The following is a 27,378-nucleotide window of genomic DNA, read 5'->3' on the forward strand; positions in this document are numbered from 1 at the left end:
AATAATAATAACGAACTCTACGCACACCATAGCTAAAGTAAACAACTAATACAGGAGCACACGTATACGGCGGTTGCCAGACACTGATCCCAATTTCCTAGACGGCAGATGGCAGGGTATAGTCTGTCACTCACCAAAGACATAAGATTGTCAATGGCCAGTTTAAAGGGATATTCCCATTTTAGGCATTTATGGCCTATCCACAGGAAGTGTGTCTACGTCATCAATTGGTGAATGGGGGTGACTGGACCCCCATTCTCCCAACAGGTGAGTGTCTCAGAGGCGAGACTCATACCTAGCAGGGATTTATCGCACATCTTGTGAATATGCAATAAATACTTAATATAGGTATACCCCTTTAAGTCTACAGGTCATAGGCTGTAGACCGATATAAACAGTAGCACACTAGTCTTTAGATATCATGACTAAAATAACAATTGCTATTTTTTTCTCCATTAATCCTAACTAACAAGGATCTGTCATGGAAACAAGTCTCTTCATATAAGGGCATCTATGAGATGTCCTAAAAAAACTTAGTGGGTGCTTGTACAAGAAAGAAGTTATGGAGCTGGTTGGATGATTTTTCTCTGCCAATAAGCCAGAGGTAAGCACAAATTAGAAAAGAGGGCACTCTCTTTTATGACCCCCCAAATCTTAGAGATCCCATAATTTAACCTTCACCTATCATAGGCTGGATATACACAAATAGACTTTGGCTTCCATCAGGACTATAAATACCCAAAATGCGTAAGTGCCTTAAAAGTTATGTTTAGAATTCAGTTCAATTGTTTCTCTAGTTAAATTTGCAGAAGATTTGTAATTTCTGCCAAGACCAAATAAGTTACCCAAAATAGATACAGTGCGTTAAATCTAATGGACTATCTGTGTGAAGAGTGAGTGAACGTTGTACGTACATTGCCCAAGTCTTCCAATCTCTGTTTGTCTTCCACGTCAGCAGCCAGAAGAGACAGTTTTTTCAGCAGCAGCTGGGGAGGTGGAGTAGTTATGTCTAGGAAGTAAGTCAATGCCTGGGACAGCGAGCAGGGAGGGATTTTCTCACTGGTTGTCCAGAAGTTACCTAAAAGAGGAAATGTATTAGAATGGGATCCAAAGTGTTCCTGACAGTTTTTTCTCCACCTTTGCTAAGTGTAAAGGATTAAATGTGTGTCTATGTATGGTTGTATGTATATATATAATATATATATATTTATATAAATATAAGTGTATATATATATGTATAGTTATATACTGTATATATATATATATATATATATATATATATATATATATATATTTATATATATATATATATATATATTACTGTTGTTCATTGCCAAGTAAGCGGCATACTTGGGTAAGAGGCATAGCCTGCCCCACTGGTTGTTGTCTCTGGGGCAGGCATAATTGTATAACCTGCCTCCACTAGACACTGCCTCTAAAATCTGTATCTATACAGTGGATGTAAAAAGTCTACACACCCCTGTTAAAATGCCAGTTTTTATTATGTTACAAAGTCAGTACAAGATGAATCATCTCAGACCTTTTTCCACCTTTAATGCGACCCATAATTTTGTACAATTCCATTGAAAAACAAACTGAAATCATTTAGAGGGGAAAAAATAAATATAAATTATGTGGTTGCATAAGTCTGAACACCCTCTTATAATTGGGGATGTGGCTGTGTTCAGAATTAGCCAATCACATTTAAACTCGTGTTAAATAGTAGTCAGTATACAGCTGCCATTATTTAAAGTGATTCTGTGTAACCCCATATAAAGTTCAGCTGTTCTATTAGGATTTTCCTGACATTTTCTTTGTTGCATGTGAGAGCAAATACCATGGTCCGTAAAGAGCTTACAACACATCAAAGGGATGTGATTGTTGAAAGGCATCATTCAGGAGAAGGGTACCAAAGAATTTCCAGGGCATTAGATATACCATGGAACACAGTGAAGACGATCATCAAAAAGTGGATTATATTTGGCACAACAGTGACATTAGCAACAACTGGACGTCCCTCAAAACTGGATGAAAAGACAAGACGAAAATTGGTCCGGGAGGCTACCAAAAGGCCTACAGCAACATTAAAGGCAGGTACTGGTTGTGTACTGCATGTGACAGCAATCTCCCGTTTTCTTCATAGGTCTGGGCTGTGGGGTATGGTGGCAAGATGGAAGCCTTTTCTAACAAAGAAAAACATCCAAGCCCGGATATGTTTTGCAAAGACCCACATCAAGCCTGCCAAAAGCATGCGGGAAAACGTGTTATGGTCTGATGAGACCAAGGTTGTACTTTTTGGCAATAATTTCAAAAGGTATGTTTGTCGCAAAGCCAACACTGCACATCACCAAAAGAACACCATACCCACAGTGCAGTATGTCGGAGGCAGCATTACGCTTTGGACTGTTTTTCTGAAGCTGGAACTGGGGCTTTAGTCAAGATGGAGGGAATTATGAACAGTTCCATATATCGGTCAATATTGGCACAAAACCTGCAGGCCTCTGCTAAAAAGCTGAAGATGAATTTCACCTTTCAGCACAACAATGACCCAAAGCATACCTCCAAATCAACAAAATAATGGGTCACCAGAAGATCAAAGTTTTGGAATGGCCCAGCCAGAGCCCGGACCTGAATCCCAATGAAAAGCTGTGGGGTGATCTGAAGAGGAGATGCCCTCGCAATCTGACAGACTAGGAGCGCTTTTGCAAGGAAGAGTGGGCAACAATTGCCAAGTGAAGATGTGCCGTGCTGATAGACTTCTACCCAAAAAGACTGAATGCTGTCACAAAGTCAAAGGGTAATTCAACAAAGTATTCGTTTAGGGGTGTGCATATCTATGCAACCATATTATATTAGTTTTTTTATTTTTATTTTTCCCCTCTGAATTGTACAGATTATGGGTCACACTAAAGGTGGAGAAAGTTCTGAAATGATTAATCTTGTACTGACTTTGCATGACAAAAACCGGGCATTTTAGACCATTTATATCCACTGTATATATATATATATATATATATATATATATATATATATATACAAACATTGTATTTATTATAAGTGTGTACCTCAACACATAGATGCTGTTGCCGGAGAGTGTGGGGGGGGGACGGGACTGTAAAGACATTTATAACCTGCCTCCACTGGTTGCAGCCTTGGGGGCACATAGTACCAGTTGAAAATCCCAGACCTGGTGCTCTATGGAAGAAGAAATCACCACGACTACCCCTGGACAACAAGCAAACCCAGCAGCAGAGAGAAGATCCTAAGACAAAAGTCTGATAAGTATCATACCCCACTCCTCTGCACTATCCTACAGACCCCTGTATATTTCCATACAGTATATATATATATATATATATGTATATATATATATATATATTTATTTTTTTATATATGTTATTCCTGCAGACCATATTACCCATGTCATCCCTGTCGTATAGACCTTATACCACCCCTGAGATCCCATATTCCTACAGTCCATATCACCCCTTCCCTATACCATCTCTCTGAAAAAGCATGCTAAAAACACAATAAAGCACAGTGTGAACCAAGACTTAGCAGCAGGAACTTGCCAATAATATAGCTGGCAGGGAATTTAAATTCCTGAAAGCCTCTGTGATAGACTGTAGTCTGGAACATTCACAACTATTAGATGCCACAACATCTTGTAGTCATGTTCATAGGACAATGGTAGAAAATGTAATTAAATCCTGTACTGCCACACACCGTTATGAGACCTTTCCAGATTTCTAATTAGACGTTTTACAAATATATTGTAAGGCCTCATGCACACGACCGTAGCCCGACCGTAGCCGTGTGCACGCCCGTGATTTTCGTGTCGGCCGGCTGCGGACTGTCAGCGGACTGTCAGCCGCAAGCCGCCCGCACATGCACATGGCCGGGCCATTGTTTTCAATGAGCCCGGACCGCAACTCCGGACCATAATAGGACATGTCCGTACTTTCTGCGGTCCGGGTTCCCGGGCCGTGCACGGACCGCAAAAACTACGGTCGTGTGCACGGCCCCATAGAAAAGAATGGGTCCGCAATTCTCCCGTGGATTTGCGGGGGAATTGCGGACGCAAAAACACGGTCGTGTGCATGAGGCCTAACACTCAAGAAACCTAAGCTTTATGCTATGCTTGTTGACCTAACTACGGCAATTCCACCATTGTTTCTTTTTTGTTTTTCATTGTTTCTTTTTTGTTTTATATTTTAATTGATAACATTTTTTGTACAGGCTGTTACGACTAGGGGTCCTCATTTGTCATATATCATTTTTTCCTCGTATGATTGATTGCCGAGCTTAAAATGAATGTCCACCTTATAATTTAATAACAGTGTACAAGTTGAAATCATCAAAACTTCATCTTTATTTTCATGCCCCATACAACACCAACAGACCATGTTTCGGCTTATACAAATGCCTATTTCAAGCTTGAAAAAGGCTTTTGTTTAAGCCAAAACATTGCCTGTTGATGTTGTATGGGGCATAAAAAATAAAGATGAAGTTTTTCTGAAGTCAACTTGTACACTGTTATTGGTGGATATGGATAAATCCATGTAGACCGTCTTTGCATCCTCATCTTCCCATACTATGGAGACGTATGGTGCTGCTTTCATAAATTTACTTTTAACACCATGTCATTTTTTGGTCCCCCATTCTGTGCTGACTGATTTCTAAACCTATCTTTATAGTGGTTGGAGCTATGTTTTTCTGTTACAGAGCTCCAAATCTCCACTCTTTCGTTTTGCAGGGGCTTTGGGACACGGCGATTTCTGCCATTTTCCCTTTGTCGCATTCCAGGAGTCATAACTTTTAAATTTTTCTGCTGACATAGCTGCATGGGGCTTGTTTTTTGCGGGCACCCTTTTGGGGCACATACTGTATAGCTTTTATAAAAAAATTTGGGGTGGTTGAAAAAAACCCATAATTACACCATTGTTTTTTGGGTTTTGTTTTTATGGCGCCATTTTTCCTGCGTGGTGACTGCTGTAAAAGCAAACCCGAAAAGACTATGGAGGAATTGCTGTTTTTTTTCCATTCCACCCGACAAATGATTTTTATTCAGTTTTTCAGTACATTATATGGTTCAATAAATGGTGCCATTAAAGGACCCCAGGGCTGTCTGACAATTTTCTCTGTTGTTAGGGAATTCTGAGGTATGCCCTAACAACTGCCTGTGTACAATCAGTACACAGGCTAATGTACTGGCATATAGATATATGGCAGTACATTAAAGTTAAAAAATTTAAATCAAAATGAAAAATCTGATATCAGATCCCATGTTTACAATCACAGCCTTTCACTTATGTGGCGAGGAGGCTCTAAGAATAGAGTTCCCCGTGTGGTTGAACACTCCAACTGCGCAACTGATACTTAGTGATGGAATAAATGTTTTGTTCCATACCCTAGCAACTTTTATCACTGTAATGTAATTGTAACCTACACTTACGTTAATTGTAGATTATTTGTCATCAGGGAAATACTGAAAATAAAAATCTATTATTTTGACCTATGCAAATTAGGTATTATGCCATTGGACCTGAAATGTTTGAACCTCTTGCAAAGTCAATTAGAAAATTGCCATGTGAAATAGGACCCTACAACATTATTACTGTGAACAATGGCAGGTAGTTCACCACCCTCCATAATAATGTGCAGCATTATGTGCATTATGAATACATCTATAACATGATCCTTTTTTTTTTATGTACAAACAACTTATTGATTCTCGGGTTCAAACAGTTCAGTGTTTCATCTTCTCTTCTGTATTACAATGTACAATGTACCTGGATTCAAAAATTGGTGCTGATCAATTCTAGAATATATGTTTTTTAGGGGTTGGAGCTCCATTTTTCTGATAAAGAGATCCAAATCCTCTGTAGAGCCATAGACCTAAAGGCTATGTAAACCTTTAAAAGTGTTGTTTTTTTTTTTTTTATTAAAAATGTCGATCAGTGTGTTTGGTGCAGCTTTCAAATTAGTTTTTTCTAACATTTTTTTTTGCTTTTTAAGATACAGCTGCTCTTTATCCTGTATACAGAGCAGCTGTATCGTTCACTGAATCCTGTACTCGTCACATCCGCGGGACTGACGGGTTCAGTGAAAGCAGACCCTCCTTGGCTCTGTCCGCTCGCCCTACTTCCTCTTAGTGAGGTCCAGGTGACTTAAAAGGTTTTCATCAAGGACATTTATGATATATCCACAGGATATGTCATAAATGTTAGATAGATGCGGGCTCCACCTCTGGGTCCCAAATCTATCTCTAGAACGGGGCCCATAAACACCATTCTACCTCTTTGTGTTGTGCTGAAGCTTGTGATTTCCGACCATGAATAAGAAAACAGCGTAACTCGCGGACCTGCACTGTTTCCGTAAGTCCCATAGAACTGAATAGTAGTTACGGAAACAGCGTAAGTCGCATTCTACGCTGCTTCCGAAACTGCCATTCACTAGTATGGTAGGTACGGAAACAGCGCAGCTCAGCGAGTTACACTGTTTTCTTCTTCATAGTCGTAAATCAGCCAGAACTGGGTTTAGGGGGCCGACCCCGTTCTAGAGATAGGTGCGGGTCTCAGAGGTGGGTCCCGCATCTATCTGACATTTATGACATATCCTGTGGATATGTCAGAAATGTCCCTGATGGGAAAACCCCTTAAAGTAAGTCGGAACAATTTACTGCTGTGAGTTCTTTTCAAAACTTACCATTGCAAAGAGTCGACTGTGCTCGAGACTGATCGACACAGTAGCAACATCATCAATACCGGCTAACATCTCATGCCCCTAAAAAGAAGCTGTTCCAGCTATCCCATTAGAGGTGAGTTAATTAAATGTTTGACCAAATGTAGCATAATTTTTAAGTTGATAATTTTGTATGGCCCGCAAATGATTTTATAAATATCCAAATGGCCCTTGGCAGAAAAAAAGGTTTCCCACCATTGCTTTAAATGATAAAATTTTTGCTTCCTGCAGCTGTCACTAGGAGGACCTTACAGAAGATGGATTTATACAACTTTCCTCTAACTCAATAATAAATCAGTATATAGAAAAACATATAAAAGCATAGGTTTACTTTAAGATGTTTGTATTTAGCGTGAGCTCAGAAACAGTAACAATAAATATTCCAAGGGAAAATCTTCGGGCCCAATGGGGATTGAGCTGCCACAGCAACTGTGCGACTCTTGAAGAGTCTCATAGAAGGGCCCTATTCTAATTAATAGGACCCATGCCTGAGACTCCGCGGGGCATAAATCTCTATCTACTTTATGTACCTATTGTGATTACTGAGCAATCTGGAAATATAAAAAAAAATCTAAAATCCTTTCCTTTTTAATATATTAATCCAAATTGCTTAGGTGACAATGAATAGGATACTATGATCTTCTTTCTGCAAACCTCATCCTCCAGGTCATTTTTTTATGAGATTATTTGTAATAGCCCAAAAGAAAGCTGGGTCTGAGATCTACACCTCTGCTACCTCTAGTGTTGAGAATTGTGCTTGGGGTTAGTAAATTACAGGTGCTGATTCACACTAAGTATAAGAAAGCCCAATACTTGACAACTCTACGCCCTACTCAACCCTTGTGGTATATACCATGGAGGCAACCATAGAAGCTGCAGATGTTGCCACCATGGTATGTACGCCCTGGTTATAAAGTATCATTGCCTATAATACATATACATTTCATGTAATAGTTAACCTTCAATAGTACTGTAGAGAATGAAGGATGCTACCAGTCATGTGTCAGACTAATCCCGGTCATAACAATGATTTCCTGCTATTAAATGACCGTCTGTAATACCCCATGTAATTATATTATCAATCATTATAAGTTATTGATTTGCTGTTATTTACAGTATGTTTTAGGACATGTGGGGTGTGAGGTCGATGAAACAATAAAACCTAGCACAGAGCAAAAAAAATAGTCTTTTCAACCAAAAGTTTTATCTCTTTGATCATTGGAGTCGGGAAGTCTTTATATCAAAGAGACAGCCTAATTGTCGATTATTATAATGACGCAAAAACCATCTGAATATACCATGAAGGAAGTCAAGGCGTTCACCCAAACAAAACAGATTCTTACCCTGTTCACTGTGTGTCTCCAGCCGGATGTCCTGATTGATGGGGGGAGCATCCTTCAGAAGTTTAATTATGCTAGTAACGAGCTCTGGCTGGTTGCCAGGAAACACACCAACATGTTCTCCTGGCAGATACTGAACTTCCTGGTAATTCTCACTGGAAAGTTTCACTAGGAGGGTGGCACGGCTGAAAACAACAAGAAGGAACTCTTAATAGGACTAATTACGTATACAGGATTTCCTCTCCCAGAGTAGAATCAACAAATCCATTTACAGACCGACTGACACTTTTTTTTTACTGAATTTAAAGGGGTTTTCCAGTTTTAACAATTGAATGTTATTTTTTGTATAATTCAAAATTATAAAATTTTGCTATATACTTTCTGTTTTAATCTTTCCTGGTTTTCTAGATCTCTGCTTGTTGTTATTCAGTAGGAACATTCATTGTTTACTTCCAGTGGATACAATTCTCTCCATGGTCATGTGATGGACACACAGGTGCTGGGATCGTTAGCAGACACTGCTGTGATACACGTACTGGAACTACAGAATTTTTATCTACCGGGAGTAATCAATGAATGTTCCTACTAAAAAAACAACAAGCACAAATCTTGAAAACTATGAGGAATTAATACAGAAAGTATACTAAAAAATGTGAATACAAAAAATAACATTAATTTGCTGAAACGGGACAATCCCTTTAAGTGGCCAACACCAAGTCATAACCTCCTATGAAGCAGCCAAACGTAGTAATATGGTGAAGTGTTCACCATATTAATAAGTTTGCTTCTTGGCTGCTTCATAGTAAATGATAACTTGATGTTAGCCCCTTAAATTCTGGGCAAAATGATTGAACAGCAAAAATTCAAAGAAATTATCATAAAAACATGCAATTTATTTGAGGTATTGTTATGGTAGAATGGCATAAATATAATTATGTCTGATTATTCCTGCTGGAATGCTGCAACAGGTCTATTAAATCTGAAGTACAGGTACCTTAAAGCAACATGCATCAGCATAGTGAGTGCCAGCTCCAGGTGTATGTGGGTCCTTAAATTACAGTGGGCACTCTAACCCATCCTTAGGTTGATATAGCTATAGTATGTTTGCACAGATTGCTATGGGCCCTTTAAACCCAGTGGGCCCTGGTATCTGCCTAGCTATGCCAGTTGTTTACAGCTCAGGTAGGCAACGTCTGTCTGGCGTAGGGAGATTTCCGGCATTACAACTGATGTCACCGAACACAAAACTGTTTTCATAGGAATCTATAAAATCAGTTTTGTCATCAGTTTCCCACCGTTGTTTCTGTACTACGCCAGAGGGAGTCATGATGGGAGGATAGGATAAATGTGAAGGGGGCCTTATATTACCCAAAGATAAGTGACCCAAGGGCCAAATGTTTCTACTAAACACTTGACTGAATCCATTTATGTTTAATTCTAGGAGATCCCTCTTATGCCAAGCTGTATTAAGATGTGCTATTGTCTCCATGTTACTTACGTAGATTTAAGGCTTTGCAAATTTTGTCTTGACTTTAGGGTCATTTTCAGGATATTTCTTGAATGCAGTTTTGAAAGTGCTGAATGCAAAGGAAGAACATGGAAAATTATGATAATTTATGTGAATAATATCTAACTAACCCTGACGTTCGGACTAGTACAAATACTTTTTTAGTATTACTATTTTTGCAATTTTGCGTGTATCTAATTCCTGTTAAAATAAACGTTATAATTTTTAGGTACAACATTCTGTGCTGATTCCTGCATCGTCATAGAGTTCAATGGTAAAATGCTGTCTGCCTGCATCCGCCACTAGAGGGCGCTTTGGAGCTTACTGTATCATTTATTATGTACATACTAGTGGTGGCTGCTGCAAAAGTTTTGGGTATTTTTTTTGAGGATTGAAAGGTGTACATAAAAATGATTTAGTTTTAAACTTCGCTATGTATTTATTCTGGTGTTCTTGATGCATTTCCAAACGCATTTTTCTTTCTAGAAGGCATGATTTTTGCATTTTTATGCTGTTTTTGTGGCTTTTTCAGTTGTCCTAAAATGGTTTCCAAAACACTTTGGCTGGATTCACACGAGCGCATTATGTCCGTAATGGACGGAACGTATTTCGGCCGCAAGTACCGGACCGAACACACTGCAGGGAGCCGGGCTCCTAGCATCATAGTTATTTACGACGCTAGGAGTCCCTGCCTCTCCGTGGAACTACTGTCCCGTACTGATTACAGTACCGGACAGTTGTCCTGCAGCGAGGCATAACTATGATGCTAGGAGCCCGGCTCCCTGCTGTGTATTCGGTCCGGGACTTCCGGCCGAAATACGTTCCGTCCATTACGGACGTAATGTGCTCGTGTTAATCCAGCCTTCCAGTCCAGTTTGATCACATGGGTTAAAAGTGTTAGAAACACAGGGGCAGATGCAAAGTAAATGTGGAGTAGCTTCCTATGGCAAATTCCACCTGTCATTTTTCAGTTGTAATTTGGAAAATAAAAACAGTGATCTGATTGGTTGCCATGGGCAACTACTCCACTTTTGTGATGAACCAATTTTGATAAATCTCACCCTGACATTGTAGTACACACACTCCGTTTTTAACTATAGGTTTTTACTCATAAGTCTTTGGGGAAAATACACCCTCAAAAATGCATTGGGTATGATTTATCAAAACTGACTGAAAGAAAAACTGTCCTTGTTGCCTATAGCAACAAATCATAGCGCAGCTTTCATTTTCCCAGACCAACTTAATAAATGAAAGCTGAATGCCAACGCTGATGGACAGTTTTTCTTTAAGACAGTTTTGGGAAATCTCCCCGATAGTGTATAGAGAACGTCATATTCTCGTATTGAAACATGACCTAAGCATTGTGTGTCAATCCCACCAGGAGTGTAGCTGGGAAGGGAGTTCTGAAAGGGCACGTGCCCGGCTGCTGGAGGGCAGGGGAGGGTCGCTGAAAAAAAGTCACTCAGCCCTAACTAGGGTATTCACATACAGGGCCAGACTAGGAAAGCAAACTGAGTCTTGGCCCCAAATGAAGAAAAACCTAGCTATGCCACTGAATCCGGCCTTCTGCCACTCTTTTCGCGCATTTTATTTGCTAAATATGCCCCCTTGTCCCTCTCGGCTCAATCAATCTTTTATATAATAAGCAATAAACTATTCTAAACAGAAATCAAATAAATAATGGTTGTTATCCGCAGAATTTTTATATCTTTTCATTATCCTCTTAAACAATAGTCAGACTAGTCTACAGCTGAAGAACAAGTGGTCCCTTTACTCAGCTGTTAATGTGCACATTATTCTGAAGCCGGTTTCCTTTGTACATGGAGTCCACACCTTTTCCGTGTTTCAGCTATTAGACAGATGTTGGGTAACAATGAGCTACTGTAAGAACTCTGCAGCAAGAATAGGAGAACTGGGAACCGTATAGTAATTAGAAACATAAAAGCTGGCTTGCCTAGCAGAATATGAGCCTTGCTATTCCCAGACGTAAGTCTTTGGAGCCACTTCCACAGCAATTCTCTAATACATTGGTACTGTCAGTATTGCTCACTTTAGCCATTATTTACTCCAGCCAGTTTTCTGTCATCATGTTCAGCCTGTGCCGATTGAGGGCAAGCATGGGGCATTGCAAATTTCATGCACGTTATTATAAAATAACATTATCATAGGGAATTGCTATTTCTGCAAACACAAATAACATTTATCCCCTATTCAAAGAATATCTGTTTCCAGATGTCCCATATACTTGTAATGAGTGGGCCACAAGACTGTTTGGCCACTACTCCATATATCAACTCCCATTAGTAGCCAACCATATTAGAGGGAATAAAGGTCAGGGTCCCCCATTCTAGTGATTGATGGGGGGGGCAAAGTGGTCGGACGCCGAATATCTTACATTTATCCCATATTGTATCGATGGGTGAGAAATATTATTTGTGAAAAAATGGAAAGGGCTTTTCGTTCAGATGTTCAAACCATATCCGGCTTGTCTCAGGTCTACTGTGAATCTTAGTCTAGAATGAAGCATACGGTTCGGTCTCCACACACTTGTATTTTGTGTTTCACATCTAGGCAATGCCAGGATTATAGCTCCACATCGGTAGCAGGTAATACATGTAGTAGAAAAAAGTAGTATCTGGCACTTAGTCATAGCAGACTGAACTGTTTAGTTCCTAGGAATATTTTGACTTGTTTTTAATCTAGACTAAATAAAGCGTGTGGTTTTTAATCTGTATTGGGATGAGTGCCGGATACTACTTTTTTCTACTACATCTACAGCAAATCTACCTACTTATTTGTGGCTTTCCCAGATGTTTTATGTCACTTTTTTTTTTTTTTTTTTTTTTAAAGTTTGTCAACTTTTTTTTAATAAACTTTGGGTTTCATCTCCTTCCTATTTTTGAGATGTATGTGTGCTGTCAGCGAGAGAGCAAAAACCTGCCCTGACCTAGTCCAGCTCATACCGCTGATGGGCTTATTACAATGTCTTAGAGTCCTCTATGAGCATAGCAGCAGCATACATTGCTCTCTTGTCATGGACTCCAAGCAGATAGCTGTTTTCTACATTAATACATTGTTACCCTGTATGCAAATTAATTTTCTTAACTGAAAAAAAATCTTACATTTTAGGTTCAAATAAAAAATTTTCATGGACAAATACCTTTAATATGATCTAAAGGCTGACTTTCATTTACAAGACGATAATTTTCTGCAATCCAGCCTTCTGTTGAGGTATAACATTTTGGCAAAATAATTTTCTGTCTGTCACGAATCTTGAACACTTTACATGCAGCCTGAGAATGATACAAGCACCATTAATGTGTAGGGTGCACACATTACACAAGAATAGATAACAACAATGGCTTGGTATAGAATAGCTTGATACATTTTTATTTTAACAGTTAAATAAATATATATATAGCACACTTGGTCAATAAAACGTCAATATTTCTGTAGTATAGTCATCTTCGACTACACTGTACAATATGGTATAAAACAGTGGTAAATCCATAAATGTACATATACAAAAGACGAACAAATAAATAAATGTAGGAGAGTTATGTGAAAATGGACAAAACCATTAAACATTTATGCATACCTTAAATGTGTGGACAGCCCATGATAGGAATACCTCCTCTTGTCCACTAAGTTCATCTCCTTCACCTGTAGGGCTAATCTGTGAGGCACCAAGCCGTGCCAGTCTCTGGTCTACGGTATGGGCAAATGCACAAAACTGTGGATACATGCTGGAGCCAAGTCCAAAAACAGCGTACCTGTTGTGAAATGTTAAATTTGTAAGACATATGGAGTATCGATAGATAACATATGATATATATATATATTATATATATGGATTTCTCATTAGCCACTCATTATAAATAAATGAGGGTTGTGTAGCCCGCTTGGGGCTTTCAAGACCCCTATTAACCCAGGAAACTCCTCTCTTCTAGACAGCAAATCACCACACAGTCATCTGCATGGACTACAAGAGGATGACATGCCTCTTTGTCTAATGTCCAGAGTTAGGTACAGTAATGGAGTGGCATGGCACATTCTTCCATGTAGGTTGCAACCTGCAACTTATATCGGCAGGGGCCCAAAAAACCCCAAGCAGGCTGCCTGGATAACTCACTATATTTTGGTTTCTTAAACATCTAGAAACTATTTCAATGCATCATATGGTTCATATTATATATGATTTTCAGTCAGTATTTTAGTGCATTAGAATAGTATAGCTGATTCCTTTTGGTTATCAGTTATGCCTCCTGTCCTTCATAGGTAACAATGCAAATATACAAATAAAAAATTCTAGGTGCCGCATTCCTCTAGATTATGTACTTTTTACATTGTACGAAATATGTCAGCTAATTCACTAAAAGAGCATATGCTAGTGTATTACGCATGTTTTATGGAGCCAAAAGCCTTTGTACTGGAAGGTCACATAAAATACCTTTGTTGAGAATACATCAATTTTAATTATAGAAGACATTGAAATCAAGTCTATTTTTAAGTTAAATAAATGCTTTTAATATTAAATATCCTATCCTACTGTGCATTTCTGTATTGTCCAGGAGTGACTCTAATTTACTCATTATTTCTGTATTAAAATACCTCAATTTGTCTTGCAGTTTCTTCAAGTTGAAAATCGCTTTCTTAAATTTCTAAAAAAAATAAAAAATAAATAAAAGATATATATATGTGTTTATATATACAGTATGAGTATATAGAAGGCAAAATCTCTACTATATATATATATATATATATATATATATATATATATATATATATAGCCCTGATTGGCAACACTCAATAGTAGACAGGCCTATATGAATGCTATACAGCTACCGGACAGCAGGAGGAACTAAACTTATGAAGACTAATTCTACCCTACCAGAGAGTATATCTGACCTAATTCAAGAAATCGACAGGGACTCATTTATGTTTCCCCTCAATACACGAATGTCATTAAACTACATAATTGTAATTATTTATTCATAATAGTTTTTATTACACATTTAATACTAAAATATATGATTTAAATGTTGTATCTATCTATCTATCTATCTATCTATCATCTATCTATCTATCTATCTATCTATCTATCTATCTATCTATCTATCTATCTATCTATCTATCTATCTATCTATCTATCTATCTATCTATCTATCTATCTATCTATCTATCTATCTATCTATCTATCTATCTATCTATCTATCTATCTATCTATCTATCTATCTATCTCATATCTATCTATCTATCTATCTATCTATCTATCTATCTATCTATCTATCTATCTATCTATCTATCTATCTATCTATCTATCTATCTATCTATCTAATCTATCTATTTATCTTTAAAATGAAGGTGTCATCATGGCCATTGTAAGAATTGCCATTTTGCCATCCAATTCCAATTTGAGAAACTGGCTATATTACATCTTAAAATATCTCCTTTGTTATAGAAAGTCAGTAAATGGAAATACTCTGGACAATGTCACCCTTTTATGTGCATTGTTTTAATTAACTGTTGCCCATTGTTTCTTCATTGCTTTTGAAGCTGGCAATTTTTTCAACAAGTATAAACAAGATATATTACACCCACCTCTCCATTGCTAGGGCAGTCGCCATTTCCAAACGTACTCGTAACCACCAAGAGAAGGGATTCTTTATCCAGGTTACCAATATTGTAATCTTCCATGCAGACTACCTACAATGTTAAATATTGAACTGGTCAAGTTCCAATAAGATATGTACCCATTCATTAGTGATCATTAAAAAATTCAGTTCATTGCCAAAGAATACCCATAAAATCTGGAACAGCTGATATTGCTGGGAGGAGTTGCAATATAGTTAAAGGTGGACATGGTGGAGTGGGGCCTTCTTTTGTCCTTGATGGGCACCCATAGTGGTTGTGTATCCCTTGAGATCCCAGTGGAGAGCCCAGAGGAGGTGTGTGTGGTAGGTAAAAACTTGCACCATTTTAATACATTATTGTACTGCAAAAACTGTACTTTCCTGTTGTGTGAATTTTAAATAGAATTGCCCAGGTTAGGGTGTGTTCACATCAGCGTTAAGGATCCGTTGATGGGTTGCGCTAGAGCTTTCCGTCGGAGGAACCCATCAGCGGAAAGGCAAATGGAAACCATAACTTCCGTTTGCATTACCATCTATTGCATGGTTTCCGTCTGTTTCCATTTCGTAAGGTTTCCATATTTTTTTACGGAAACATTAGCATAGTTGACTGCGCTACTGTTTCTGCCAAAAAAACTGAAATCCTATGGAACAAAAATTAACGTAAACCATTTGCAACGGATGCATTACCATTGAAATCAATAGTAATGCAAACAGAAGCTATGGTTTCCGTTTGCCTTTCCGCTAATGGGTTCCTCCAACGGAAAGGTCTAGCGGGACCCATCAACGGAACCTAACGCTGATGGGAACAGGCCCTTATAGGCTATGATCTCATGAGAGCTTGCTCAGCCCACAATGTGAATCTATATGTAAGTATAAAACATTTTCTCTTACCTTAGTGTTAAATGCATAGCTAAATAACAAGTGTAGCTTTTTTGCAAATGTCTCAGATTTTCCAGTTTCAGTAGCAAAGAGGATAGTTGCCTTTGTCCTGGCAGCCATAGATTTCCTCATAAGTGTTGAAGCAAAGAGAACTGCCCTAAAACAGCAAGAACACTATGTACATTACACATATAATGTATACAACTAGCAAAACATGGAAGGCCGACACATCATTTATTTCTGTAACAGGATTAACAGACTGTTTCCTATGAGTCCAGCAATATTTTCTTCTACAATACATGTCCGCCAACTAAGTTGATTCTCAGAGTTATCTCATTTCGTCAGCCTGCTTGCTCCATTATTACAATGTTGAAACCTCCCTTAAAACCCATTGACTTGTCATAGAGGATGAATGGGAACAGAACCTTTTCATGTTACTACAAGGGTATAGGCTTGTTTCCCATTCAGATATCTGGGTTAAAAATCTTAATTTCTTACTTGGAAATAACACTGAGTTTGAATTCTTTCTTCTTTGGTTTACGGCTCTCGTCAAGCCACTCGTGAGTTTTCCAGGCATCGATCTGAAAAAAAGTTCTACAAATGTAAATGCTCATCCAAGTGCACAAAGTGTTTAAAGTTGGGACAAAAACTACTCCTACTACTAATAAAAATAATAATAATAATGAAACACTCAGTTTTATAATACAGGATTCAGCACAATGTGTATATGCAGGCACTGATGATGTCATAAACCAAAGAAAGAAAAATCATGTACGGTAACCCAAGGCAAGTAATGTTTTGGGAGAGTGGTACAGTAGATTGACAAAAATTATATTTTCAAATGTTATCCAGAGACCCAAAAAGCCTCATTCATTATTATAGTATTTGAATCATGTCATTCATCACACATTTCACTATAAACCGCATGTATTGTAATATATATAAAAAAGGTTTTGGGAGAAAAATTGGTGCATAATCTGGAAACCTTTGTGAGATTTCTTTATATTTTTAGGACTAATTGTTGATTTGAAACACATAGGTATTACAATGGAAAAAAAGATGGGAATTGGAGCCCAACAAAAACGTTTTGTAAAGAAGAAAAGAAAATATAAAATTTGGGTACAATAAAATTTCAAGTGTTTTGGTAGACGAGCCCAACTACCATTACTTGGGATCATTGTAAACAAATAACTTTCCACATTATTACTAGGCATTTAAAATTTAGAAAAAATGAAGTGTACAATTTTTATCACGGTTAATATTACAGTTCCATTCATCTCAAAGGGTTTTTCCGCTTTGGACATCGCAGGAAAATGAAGCATTGCATAGTTCCCATTTAAATCAATGGACTGTCCGTGTAATGCATGCAGGTGCTGTCTCCTACAAGAGATGCTTTTTGTAGTCGATAATTACTCTGGCCACATGAGGGTACTGAACATGAGACCTCCCTCTATTAACTTTAATTTTCCCCATAGGGCACTTGCAGATCGGTTAATTTCATAACATTATACTAGATAAATCTATCCTATTAAGCAAATGAAAACTTATTTGTGTTCATATTGTAGGTAAACTTTAGATACTACATTCAAGTCATTTCATAATGAATTCATTGTATACAAGGCCTCAAATAGCATAAGAGATTAAGAGGGGCCCATTTAACAATTTTGCATCGAGCCCAGGAGCTTCAACTAGTGCCTCTGATGTAAATAGAATCCTTGGTGGTTTGCGACAAACACAACTATAACATCATGTCCTGAGTAGACTTTTCTCATACCTGATAGTAGTAAAAAGGATTCAGAATGTAATTGAGCATTTCCTGGTGAAACACTTTAGTGATGCTTCCCGACATTGGCGGAACAAGCCAAACCCAATCTGCTGGGCATCCTCCCCTTAACCTGTGTTCATTATCCATATGCTTCATGAACGACTCAGCCGCAGAATGATGATCCATTATGGTCACATTGTGTTTCTAAAACATAGAATAGTTAGCATCTGTTTCACCAAAAATCAAACATCATCTGTTCCCATTATTAATTTTTGCTACATTTCTCAAAAATGTATCATATACACAATACATGTAACCATATTGGTATATAATAGTTTATAGACATGTAAAGGTTTGTTGGAATGCTGCTTTGCCTTAAAAGGGATTTTTCCCATGAAAGAAATTTATTCTATACACATTTAACAATCTCTATAAGAGATACAGAAACAACCAGGCGTTATGTCCATATCGTAAGGAGAACCAGCAAGAAGTTAGAGAGATTGTAGACATTCTCCCTGGGAAAAGTATATATTCTCCTCCAAAAGGAAGAAGGCTGACTCTATAGCACAACTCCCAGGTGTCTACCCTACAAGTCTCACCCCAAAAGTAGTCTTAGAACCTGACAAGCACAGGTGTAGCTATAGGGAGTGCAGAAGAAGCAAAATCCCCCAGGCTGGGTGCTTGAGTAGGCCCGAAAACCCCTCCGCCACATAAAGAGACACTAGTATTATAGATGGCAGATGGTAGGTATGGTGCCCCTGGTTACAGATTTTTCATTGGGGCCCAGGAGCTTCAAGTTATGCCTCTGATGATGGGTATTGGCTAGAGACCTCAAAAGGTGATGCAGTATTCCAATGAGACTGCTAGAAGAGTATAACCAGAACACTATTCTGTGTCTATGATGTCAGGCAAAAACGACAGATAAGTGTCGCTGGTTAAATAATACTGGAGTAATGTTCGAGCCATCCTTTTGGGCTGAGAGACTGAGTTACACTCTAGCCATCAATAGGTGGGACATGTATCAAAACCACCTCAACTAAAAAATTGCTTTGTCTTGATACCCATAGGAACCGATCACAGTTCACATCTATCAATATTTCAATTGCAGTTTATGGAATGAAGGCTGGTTGCTATAGACAACACATTTCTTTGACACCGTCCTGTTACACAAAACCTAACACTAAACTATACAGTGACAATAAATCTTCCTTTTTATGGAAAATATATAATTTGCCCATAATACCTACATACAGACAATGCTTTGAACTTGCCTATGACAGCAGAACTTACCTGAAAGCTGTATAGAACGGCAACGTTAATTTCGATAATTGCATGGTCTTTCCACAGAGAAGCCAGTTTGTGAGTTTCCAAGCCCATCCTCCTTCCCACTTCCTGAAACGTCAAATCGTTACATATTAGATATTGCATTTATATGTAGATACAAATAAATTGTATGTGATTGAGACGATCTACACCTATGATAAGTGATTATTTATTTAATTCTGTCTTGCCAAGAAAATATGGCGTTGATTGGCAGAAGATTATAAACCTCTTGAGAGCCGTATTTGACATCAGCCATCAGGAATATTTGGGTGCTTTACAACATTGTATGAATATCCACAGTACTTATACAAATATATAATGGTTTGATCTCTATATGCTAACACATACTCTACCACTTTGAAAATTACCGTGAAGATATAGAATTTGTCCAATTGCATGCAAGTGAAAACCTAAGGCTACACGGATGAAGTATTGGCACTACTTTATGAGCTATAATGTATGAGGACTACCTGCTATGTGGCCACTACCAAGTGTCATTACTATGTTTTGTCTGCAACAGTTTATGGGTACTTTATGTCACTATTACATACTGCATGCAAGTATATAGAATAGTGTACCACCTACTATAAATGAAAATAATTTTATAAAGCAAATACTTGTATTCCCCATAAAAGAAAATTTCTGGAGCACCTTTTCTTTGAACTTTGCATTGTGCTGTTCCTCTGTTATACCTCCTAGAAATGTATGAATAAATTGACAATTGGGTGTTACCAGTTGCCGATGTTTCACTACACAGTCTGATACCGTCCAATCAGTATTGACACTATCAGACTGTATAGGGACACGCCACTTTAACAAAGGGATTAGTAATCTCCAGTTTTCAAAATATTCATACATTTCTAGGATGAATAACAGAGGAATGACACAATGCAAAGTTCTAAGACAAAATGCTCCAGAATTGTTATTTTATGGAGAATACAAGTTTTCACTAAAGCAGACACGTCAGGAGAGATGGCAGGTCCTCTTTAATCATATTGGTTGGTCCCGCAGCTTTTTTTAGCCTGTAGGTTGATATATATGGGTCCATAAATAACAAGTGAGGGTCTCTGTAAGTTTTCCTAAAGATACAGCGCTAGTCCAGGTAATATTTACATGCACACCAATGGAAATAACCTATTACTTAATGTGTGATATATCTTGACAACAATCATTCTATAAACATTTAAAGTTGTTGTATATGATAGATGTCTATACTAATGGCCAAACTGTATTTCACGGACTGCATCTTCAGTAAATATTATAATGTACTTTAGGGGGTGGCATTGATAACCAGAGTTTGTTTATTTTGAACCAATTCGCTTTATTCATTTTTTTTCCAAGCCGACACAACTATTTAGTATTATAATGACTGACAACTTATTTTCAGTATGAGTTTCAGAGTACACAAGAAATGGGTGGACTACGGGTCAGTTCCTGTTAGACTATTTTCCCATGACCAGTACTCAAGTCATTTCTGCATAGTTTTCATTCTCTCTAATGTTCTAAAAATGAAAGTGTTAACCCTTAACCTCAACCCTCAGCACAAACATTACCTCTAGAACATTGTAGCGCTGAACATCACAGAAGTCTCGAACACCAATTTCTGTCCCCATGTACCAACCATTAAAGGGGCATGCTGTAAATTCAATGCCCCCAGCTTCAAGCAGCATGTTGGAAACTGCAGGTAGAACGTACCACCTCAGATTAAGATCCTTAAACCAATCAAACCTTCAAAAACAAGACCAACAATTACACAGATGAACAATGCTGCTATGCTAGCAGATTTTTTAAATCATATATTACAATACATATTACACACTGCAACAAATACATTTCTAATGTAATTATTTGGAGGAACCCGCGTACAACATATCGAAACTCTAAATCATGCGGTTAATCGTCATCTATAATAATCATAATCATCTATCTATCTTTCTATCTCCTATGTCATATCTATCTATCTATCCATCTATCCATCTATCTATCTATCTATCTATCTATCTATCTATCTATCTATCTATCTATCTATCTATCTATCTATCTATCTATCTATCTTTCTATCTCCTATGTCATATCTATCTATCTATCTATCTATCTATCTATCTATCTATCTATCTATCTATCTATCTATCTATCTATCTATCTATCTATCTATCTATCTATCTATCTATCTATCTCATATCTATCTATCTATCTATCTATCTATCTATCTATCTATCTATCTATCTATCTATCTATCTATCTATCTATCTATCTATCTATCTCATATCTATCTATCTATCTATCTATCTATCTATCTATCTATCTATCTATCTATCTATCTATCTATCTATCTATCTATCTATCTGTCTGTCTGTCTGTCTGTCTGTCTGTCTGTCTATCTATCTATCTATCTATCTATCTATCTATCTATCTATCTATCTATCTCATATCTATCTCATATCTATCTATCTATCTATCTATCTATCTATCTATCTATCTATCTATCTATCTATCTATCTATCTATCTATCTATCTATCTATCTATCTATCTATCTAATCTATCTATCTATCTATCTATCTATCTATCTATCTATCTATCTATCTATCTATCTATCTATCTATCTATCTATCTATCTATCTATCTATCTATCTATCTATCTATCTATCTGTCTGTCTGTCTGTCTGTCTGTCTGTCTGTCTATCTATCTATCTATCTATCTATCTATCTATCTATCTATCTATCTATCTATCTATCTATCTATCTATCTATCTATCTATCTATCTATCTATCTATCTATCTAATCTATCTATCTATCTATCTATCTATCTATCTATCTATCTATCTATCTATCTATCTATCTATCTATCTATCTATCTATCTATCTATCTAACATCTATCTTTTTTATTTTTACATTTCTGGACATGAAATGATACAAAAATATGTGTCCTTGTTTTTGGAGTGATCTGAATTATTATATTCTTACTTTGGGTGTTCCATTATGACTTCAGATACTAGATCGAGCGGTAAATCAAATAATTCTGGGTCCTCGCCATTTGCCTGCAGTACCAGAGGGAGAATCTCAAACCGCTCATATTTTGGCTTCCATCCAAGCTGTACACAAAGCTAGAAAAATAGTTTACATTGCATTATAAAATGTATAAGGTTATTAATTCTATTTTATCAGTATTCAGTATTTCCCTTTGCTAAATCCATCTTCCACGTTTTTATATATCGGATCAGTCCTATTATAAACTGCAGTCTATAACTCTATGGCTTTATAGCTCTATATAACACAATATTTAATCAATGTACTGTATCCAAATTTCCAAGCTACACTTTAATATTCAACCTATGATGGATTTCCTTATGAAACTAATGAAAGCACTTGCTTCTTAGACAGTTGTATTAGGAACAATTAATAAGGCTGTAGCCGATCACACAAATTTATTTGTATAGTTCCATGGTTGTAGTACAGAGAACAAGTTTGGAGGATTCAAACGTGGCTTATTTTTCCACTACGGATTTGGCCGCAGCGCATCCACCTCAAAATCCACACGTGGATTTTGATGCGGATTTGACTTTTGCCTTCTGACTTTTTGTGGATTTCACCCTTTGTATTCCAAAGGTTGAAATCCGCAGCAAGTCCACATTTAAATCTGCATGTAACGCAAGTGGATCTTGTTGAGGATTTGCTGTAGCTAAATCTGTGGTGTGAAAATCCGTAGCATTTGAATCCAGTCTTAATATGATGACTACTAATGTATTTCACATGTGCAGAGTTTCTTCACATACCTCTGTGAACTCTATGCTGGCAGGGTCCCCAATGACTACCCCATCTGGCATTTCATACCCTGCATATCGAATCAGCTGACCGTTCCAGACTCTGAAATCATGTTTCCCATCAGTACGCTGAGGAAATATGGTAATCGCAGATCTGAGCGGAAGACAATACGGGATTTGCAGTTAAAATAGAATTTCAGTCTTATGAAATCATTGTCATTTTGCATTTGCAGGTTGGCAGATGTAAGAATTTTATTAAAGATCAGGATACTGGTTTCCTGTTGGTTCTCAGGCTGCATGATATCTCATTTCCAAACAGTCTCTTGCTGGTGCTGTGTCTATGCAGAGAATAACGTGCTGTGTTGGATTGTGGTAGTGTTTACACCAGGCACCATGCAGTAGTCCGACACAGAAATCACTACATCTTCAATAGAGCACATTGCATTTTAGGAGATCAGCTTGTTCAGTTAGCACTGTCAGAACAATGCTGACTGAGCCAGCTGAATTTTAAATGCAGCTTTGAATGTGAATGGAGAAGAGGACATTACGTAACAAGATCGGGGCAAACAAAAGATTTTTAAATGGGGGGATTACAAACGCATAATTTTTGAAGAAAGTTATTTTCACTACGCTCCCGCTACTCTCTGTTTTTTACACTACGAGTATTTGTCTGCACTTATCCACCAGCCTAGCCCTTAATATTACAAGCTCTATTATAAAGGGCTGGGCTAGTGGATACGTGCTGAATACTACAGGTAGCGTAAAAACCAGCATAGCTAGTGCCACACTAAGTGCTCTTTGTAGATAGTGCCCCACACCGCCCCCTGTAGATAGTGTCATGATGTCCCTTGTAGATAGTGCCACACACTGCCCAAGCCCCATATGCAGTTTATGTGTTTCCATGGTTACAGACTACAAACAACCTGTATGATCCTACAGTCCGACTCCCTTCCATCTGTCTACTACTCCATACATAGCCTTCAAGAGTATCAAACTGCTGCAACTTAGCAGTTAGGTATGCTAACCTATTTTCCTTATTTGTATAGTGTGGTATCAAACCAGTCAGGGCCATACTGGCCATCTGGCAGTTCTGGCAAATGCATGATGGGCTTGTGGCTGGCTGCCACCCACACAGTTCTTATTAAGTATAGCTACAGCCTGAAGCCTATTCACTTTAGGTCTCTAAGCAAGATGGCTGCTGTATTCTGAGCCACTAAGCAGTCACTGGACCTAGCATACACAAGCTGCCCAGTAGTGCCAACCTCTCTATTACTGTATGCAGTAAACCAACACCATCAGTAGCTACAGGAAAACAAGGTTCTGTTCACATCGTCGTTGGTGCCTCTGACCCAGTCTCCGTCAGATTTGATTGGAAAAATAGAACTATATGCAGCATTATCTTTCTTTTCAAAATGACGGACGCCATGCCGAAACCCGACGTATCATATTGTAAGTCAATGGGGACCGTTGGGCGCCGGTGCTATACATTGTGGATTCTGTTATGAATTAAAGTCACAATGCAAGTGTCAATATAGTCTTATCTGTAATTTAGTGGCAACGAAAGGGGGTGTGGAATGCATTCAGAGTTGTGACCAGTGTATACATAAAGCCCATCACATGCTTCACCCATTAAGCAGTTTTGTGGGATGTACTTATTTAGACTACTTACTAATTTGTGAAATATCTGACTAGCACAACAGGATAGCAGCATTTCAAGGACAATCGGAAACAATGTACAATGTTTTTGTATAGCTTGAATGTGGGCCAGCAACCATGCAAATATATTGCATGGACAGCAGGTGGGCCTGTGTGCCTTAAAATGCCAGGGATGATTTTATGTCCCAGTCCGGCCCTTAAACCAGGACAGTTCCTATTTTTGCAGTAAGTAATATTAATAAATTTTTAATTATCATATTTAATATTTAATATTTATTTAATATATTTTTTACATCAGAGAGGAAATTAGAAAGACGGGTTCATACTTTCCATCTATAGTAAATATTTCACCTACCAGGACAGTGCAATAAAGTTGGATGTAAAATGTAGAACTTTAATAAAAATACAAAAAAAACAAAAACTTTTATATAAATAATACCTTATATTGCCGCCATTCGTGGAATACTTTATATGGCGACAAATAAGCTGGAACATTTCTTGAGCCGTCTTGATGTTCCGGGCATCAAACACCTTGAATGTAAATTACAAATGTGTCATTCGTAGAATTTTGTATAAATTAATACATAAAAAAGTTAATCTCCCATATGGTATTAGGGAATAGATATAAAGCAATTCCTAATAATCAGAATTGTTCCTTCTATAAGCAGAAGGAATTTGTGTAATAGGTAAACAGGGTGAGGGCAGCAAACACATGGAAATCTGATTCCCTGCAGCTGTCCTATTAGTACACTTGGTATATGTCTCAGATGCTCATACAACTCAACCATATATTAAGTGGAACATCCCTTTAAATTTGTTTAGGCATAAATATCACATGACTAATAGAAATGTATATGTTATACTAGATATATCCTATGTTCATTTGTTAAACTTTTGTTGGCATCTTTGGGTACTTTCTAGGAACCCATCAAAGCGATTTTCCCATAGAAGATCTGATGATATAGGGATATTTAAAAAGGCTGTAAAATATCTACTAAAAGTACTACAAATTTCTACGTACCTGCAAATTATTCCATTGGATTCGCCCTATACACCTAGGGGCATTTCTCCATGCCTGTTTAGCTGCAAAAATCAGCTCATCGTACGTTAGCTGGTAGGTTCCTGTAAGCTCAATATCTTTGGTGATTGTTTCCAGTCTGTTAAGGTACTTTTCTATTTGGGGCCTAAAATTAATGGAGAGAAATAATATATTTTAAGATTTCTACAGTTAACTTTAAAACAGATGAAATAGATTTTGATTTGAAAGGCTTAGTTGCTTAGTTAAAGGTTTTGTTTATTTTGACAGATATCTTTTCACAAGGTCTTTAGCCCAATAGTATTATTTATTTGGATAACGCAGTAATCTAAAGCCTAATTCACACGGAGTATTTTGCAGGCAGAAAAAATCTGCCTCAAAATTCCTTCAGGGATTTTTACTGTGGCTGTTGAGGACTGGGGGCAAAAAGCGCCACGAAAAATTCTTTTTCTGCCCCCCATTGATTTTAATGAGAGGTCAGAGGCGGAACCGTGGCAAGAAAGGACATGCCACTTTTTTTAATAGGAGGCGATTTCGGCAGTTTTTTGGCGCTGATTCTGATGCGGTTTCCACCAAAATCAGCACCAAAAACTGCATAAACTGGGCCTAAAGGCCAAATGAAAATGAAAAAACTGCTGTTTACAGGAAATAAAATTATTCTGAGGTGTAGGAGTAGACCGGTACAGGGCTAGCAGCCGCACCCAGGCTCTGGTGCCTAAGGGTGCTCAAAGTTCTCTCTGCTATATAAGACACCACAATTATAAATGGCGCATAGTAGGTGGAAGCCTTGTTACAGGTTTTGCATTGGGGCCCTGGGGCTTCAAGTTACACCTCTGTAATTGTTTATATTTATTATAGATTAAACTATGTATATTTAACTGTGCATGTTATAGACTTTCCAGGAATATTAAAGGCTATGTAAACCTTTGATGGCCATTTTTTTTTTTTTATAAAAAGGTCAGACACACTGGTTAAAAGGTAAAAAGGTTAGTCTTTATTAAAAATTAGTTTTACTTTTTTAGATACAGCTGCTCTGTATTCTCTATACACAGCCGCTGTATGTAGCGCTAAAGCCTAATTCACATGACCGTGTTCGGTCCGTTTTATATGGTCCGCATGTTGGAAGCATTTCCCGGACCGATCACAGTGCAGGGAGCCGGGCTTCTAGCATCATAGTTATGTGACGAGCCGAACACGCTCGGACATACGGTCCAAGAGACTGACGTGGTCAGTGAAAGCGGGTCCTGCGTGTCTCTGACACGCAGGATCCACCTGTAATCTATCATAACTTAGATGTGACAGATTACAGGTGGATCCTATAGAGAATACAGAGCAGTTGTATCTAAAAAAGTAAAACAAATTTTTAATAAAGTCTAATTAAAAGGTTACACCAAACACACAGAATAACCTGTTTATAAAAAAAAAAACATACGCCGATCAAAGGTTTACAGCCTTTAATGTAGAAAACTACTCATAACAATGACTTACTCTTTGAAAGACTTGTAATATTGATTAATAAACTCTATTGCTTGAGGTAGTAGAACATTCTGAGGTATTGGCTTATCCCTTGGACCTCTCGTATAACACTTAGGATTCATTATTGATCCATGACAAACAGTTGATTGGCAGCTGAGGTTCTGTAAAAAGAAATTGTGATTCATAACATTATTATCATCATCAGAACACTACACGAGATACATGATAACATGAATTGTTCATTATTTCTTAAAG

At 37.6% G+C, this 27,378-nt stretch overlaps 1 protein-coding gene across 1 annotated transcript in view; it reads right to left on the reverse strand.

The window, feature by feature from the left end:
* NOS2 (nitric oxide synthase 2) overlaps positions 1 to 27,378 on the reverse strand; it is a 44,415-nt gene that overhangs the window by 8,988 nt on the left and 8,049 nt on the right. The window contains exons 4-20 of the mRNA XM_075850819.1: positions 27,136 to 27,284; positions 25,633 to 25,795; positions 25,051 to 25,142; positions 22,968 to 23,109; positions 22,159 to 22,298; positions 20,745 to 20,919; positions 19,159 to 19,260; positions 17,878 to 18,072; positions 16,602 to 16,684; positions 16,116 to 16,260; positions 15,193 to 15,297; positions 14,203 to 14,252; positions 13,190 to 13,364; positions 12,752 to 12,884; positions 9,583 to 9,661; positions 8,088 to 8,269; positions 915 to 1,078 (exon numbers count right to left, since the gene is read on the reverse strand). Of these exons, the coding sequence (XP_075706934.1) occupies positions 915 to 1,078; positions 8,088 to 8,269; positions 9,583 to 9,661; positions 12,752 to 12,884; positions 13,190 to 13,364; positions 14,203 to 14,252; positions 15,193 to 15,297; positions 16,116 to 16,260; positions 16,602 to 16,684; positions 17,878 to 18,072; positions 19,159 to 19,260; positions 20,745 to 20,919; positions 22,159 to 22,298; positions 22,968 to 23,109; positions 25,051 to 25,142; positions 25,633 to 25,795; positions 27,136 to 27,284 (2,274 nt within the window). The remainder of the gene's footprint in view (positions 1 to 914; positions 1,079 to 8,087; positions 8,270 to 9,582; positions 9,662 to 12,751; positions 12,885 to 13,189; positions 13,365 to 14,202; positions 14,253 to 15,192; positions 15,298 to 16,115; positions 16,261 to 16,601; positions 16,685 to 17,877; positions 18,073 to 19,158; positions 19,261 to 20,744; positions 20,920 to 22,158; positions 22,299 to 22,967; positions 23,110 to 25,050; positions 25,143 to 25,632; positions 25,796 to 27,135; positions 27,285 to 27,378) is intronic.

The sequence above is a fragment of the Rhinoderma darwinii genome, chromosome 2, assembly GCF_050947455.1.
Source record: "Rhinoderma darwinii isolate aRhiDar2 chromosome 2, aRhiDar2.hap1, whole genome shotgun sequence".
Classification (NCBI taxonomy): Eukaryota; Metazoa; Chordata; class Amphibia; order Anura; family Rhinodermatidae; genus Rhinoderma; species Rhinoderma darwinii.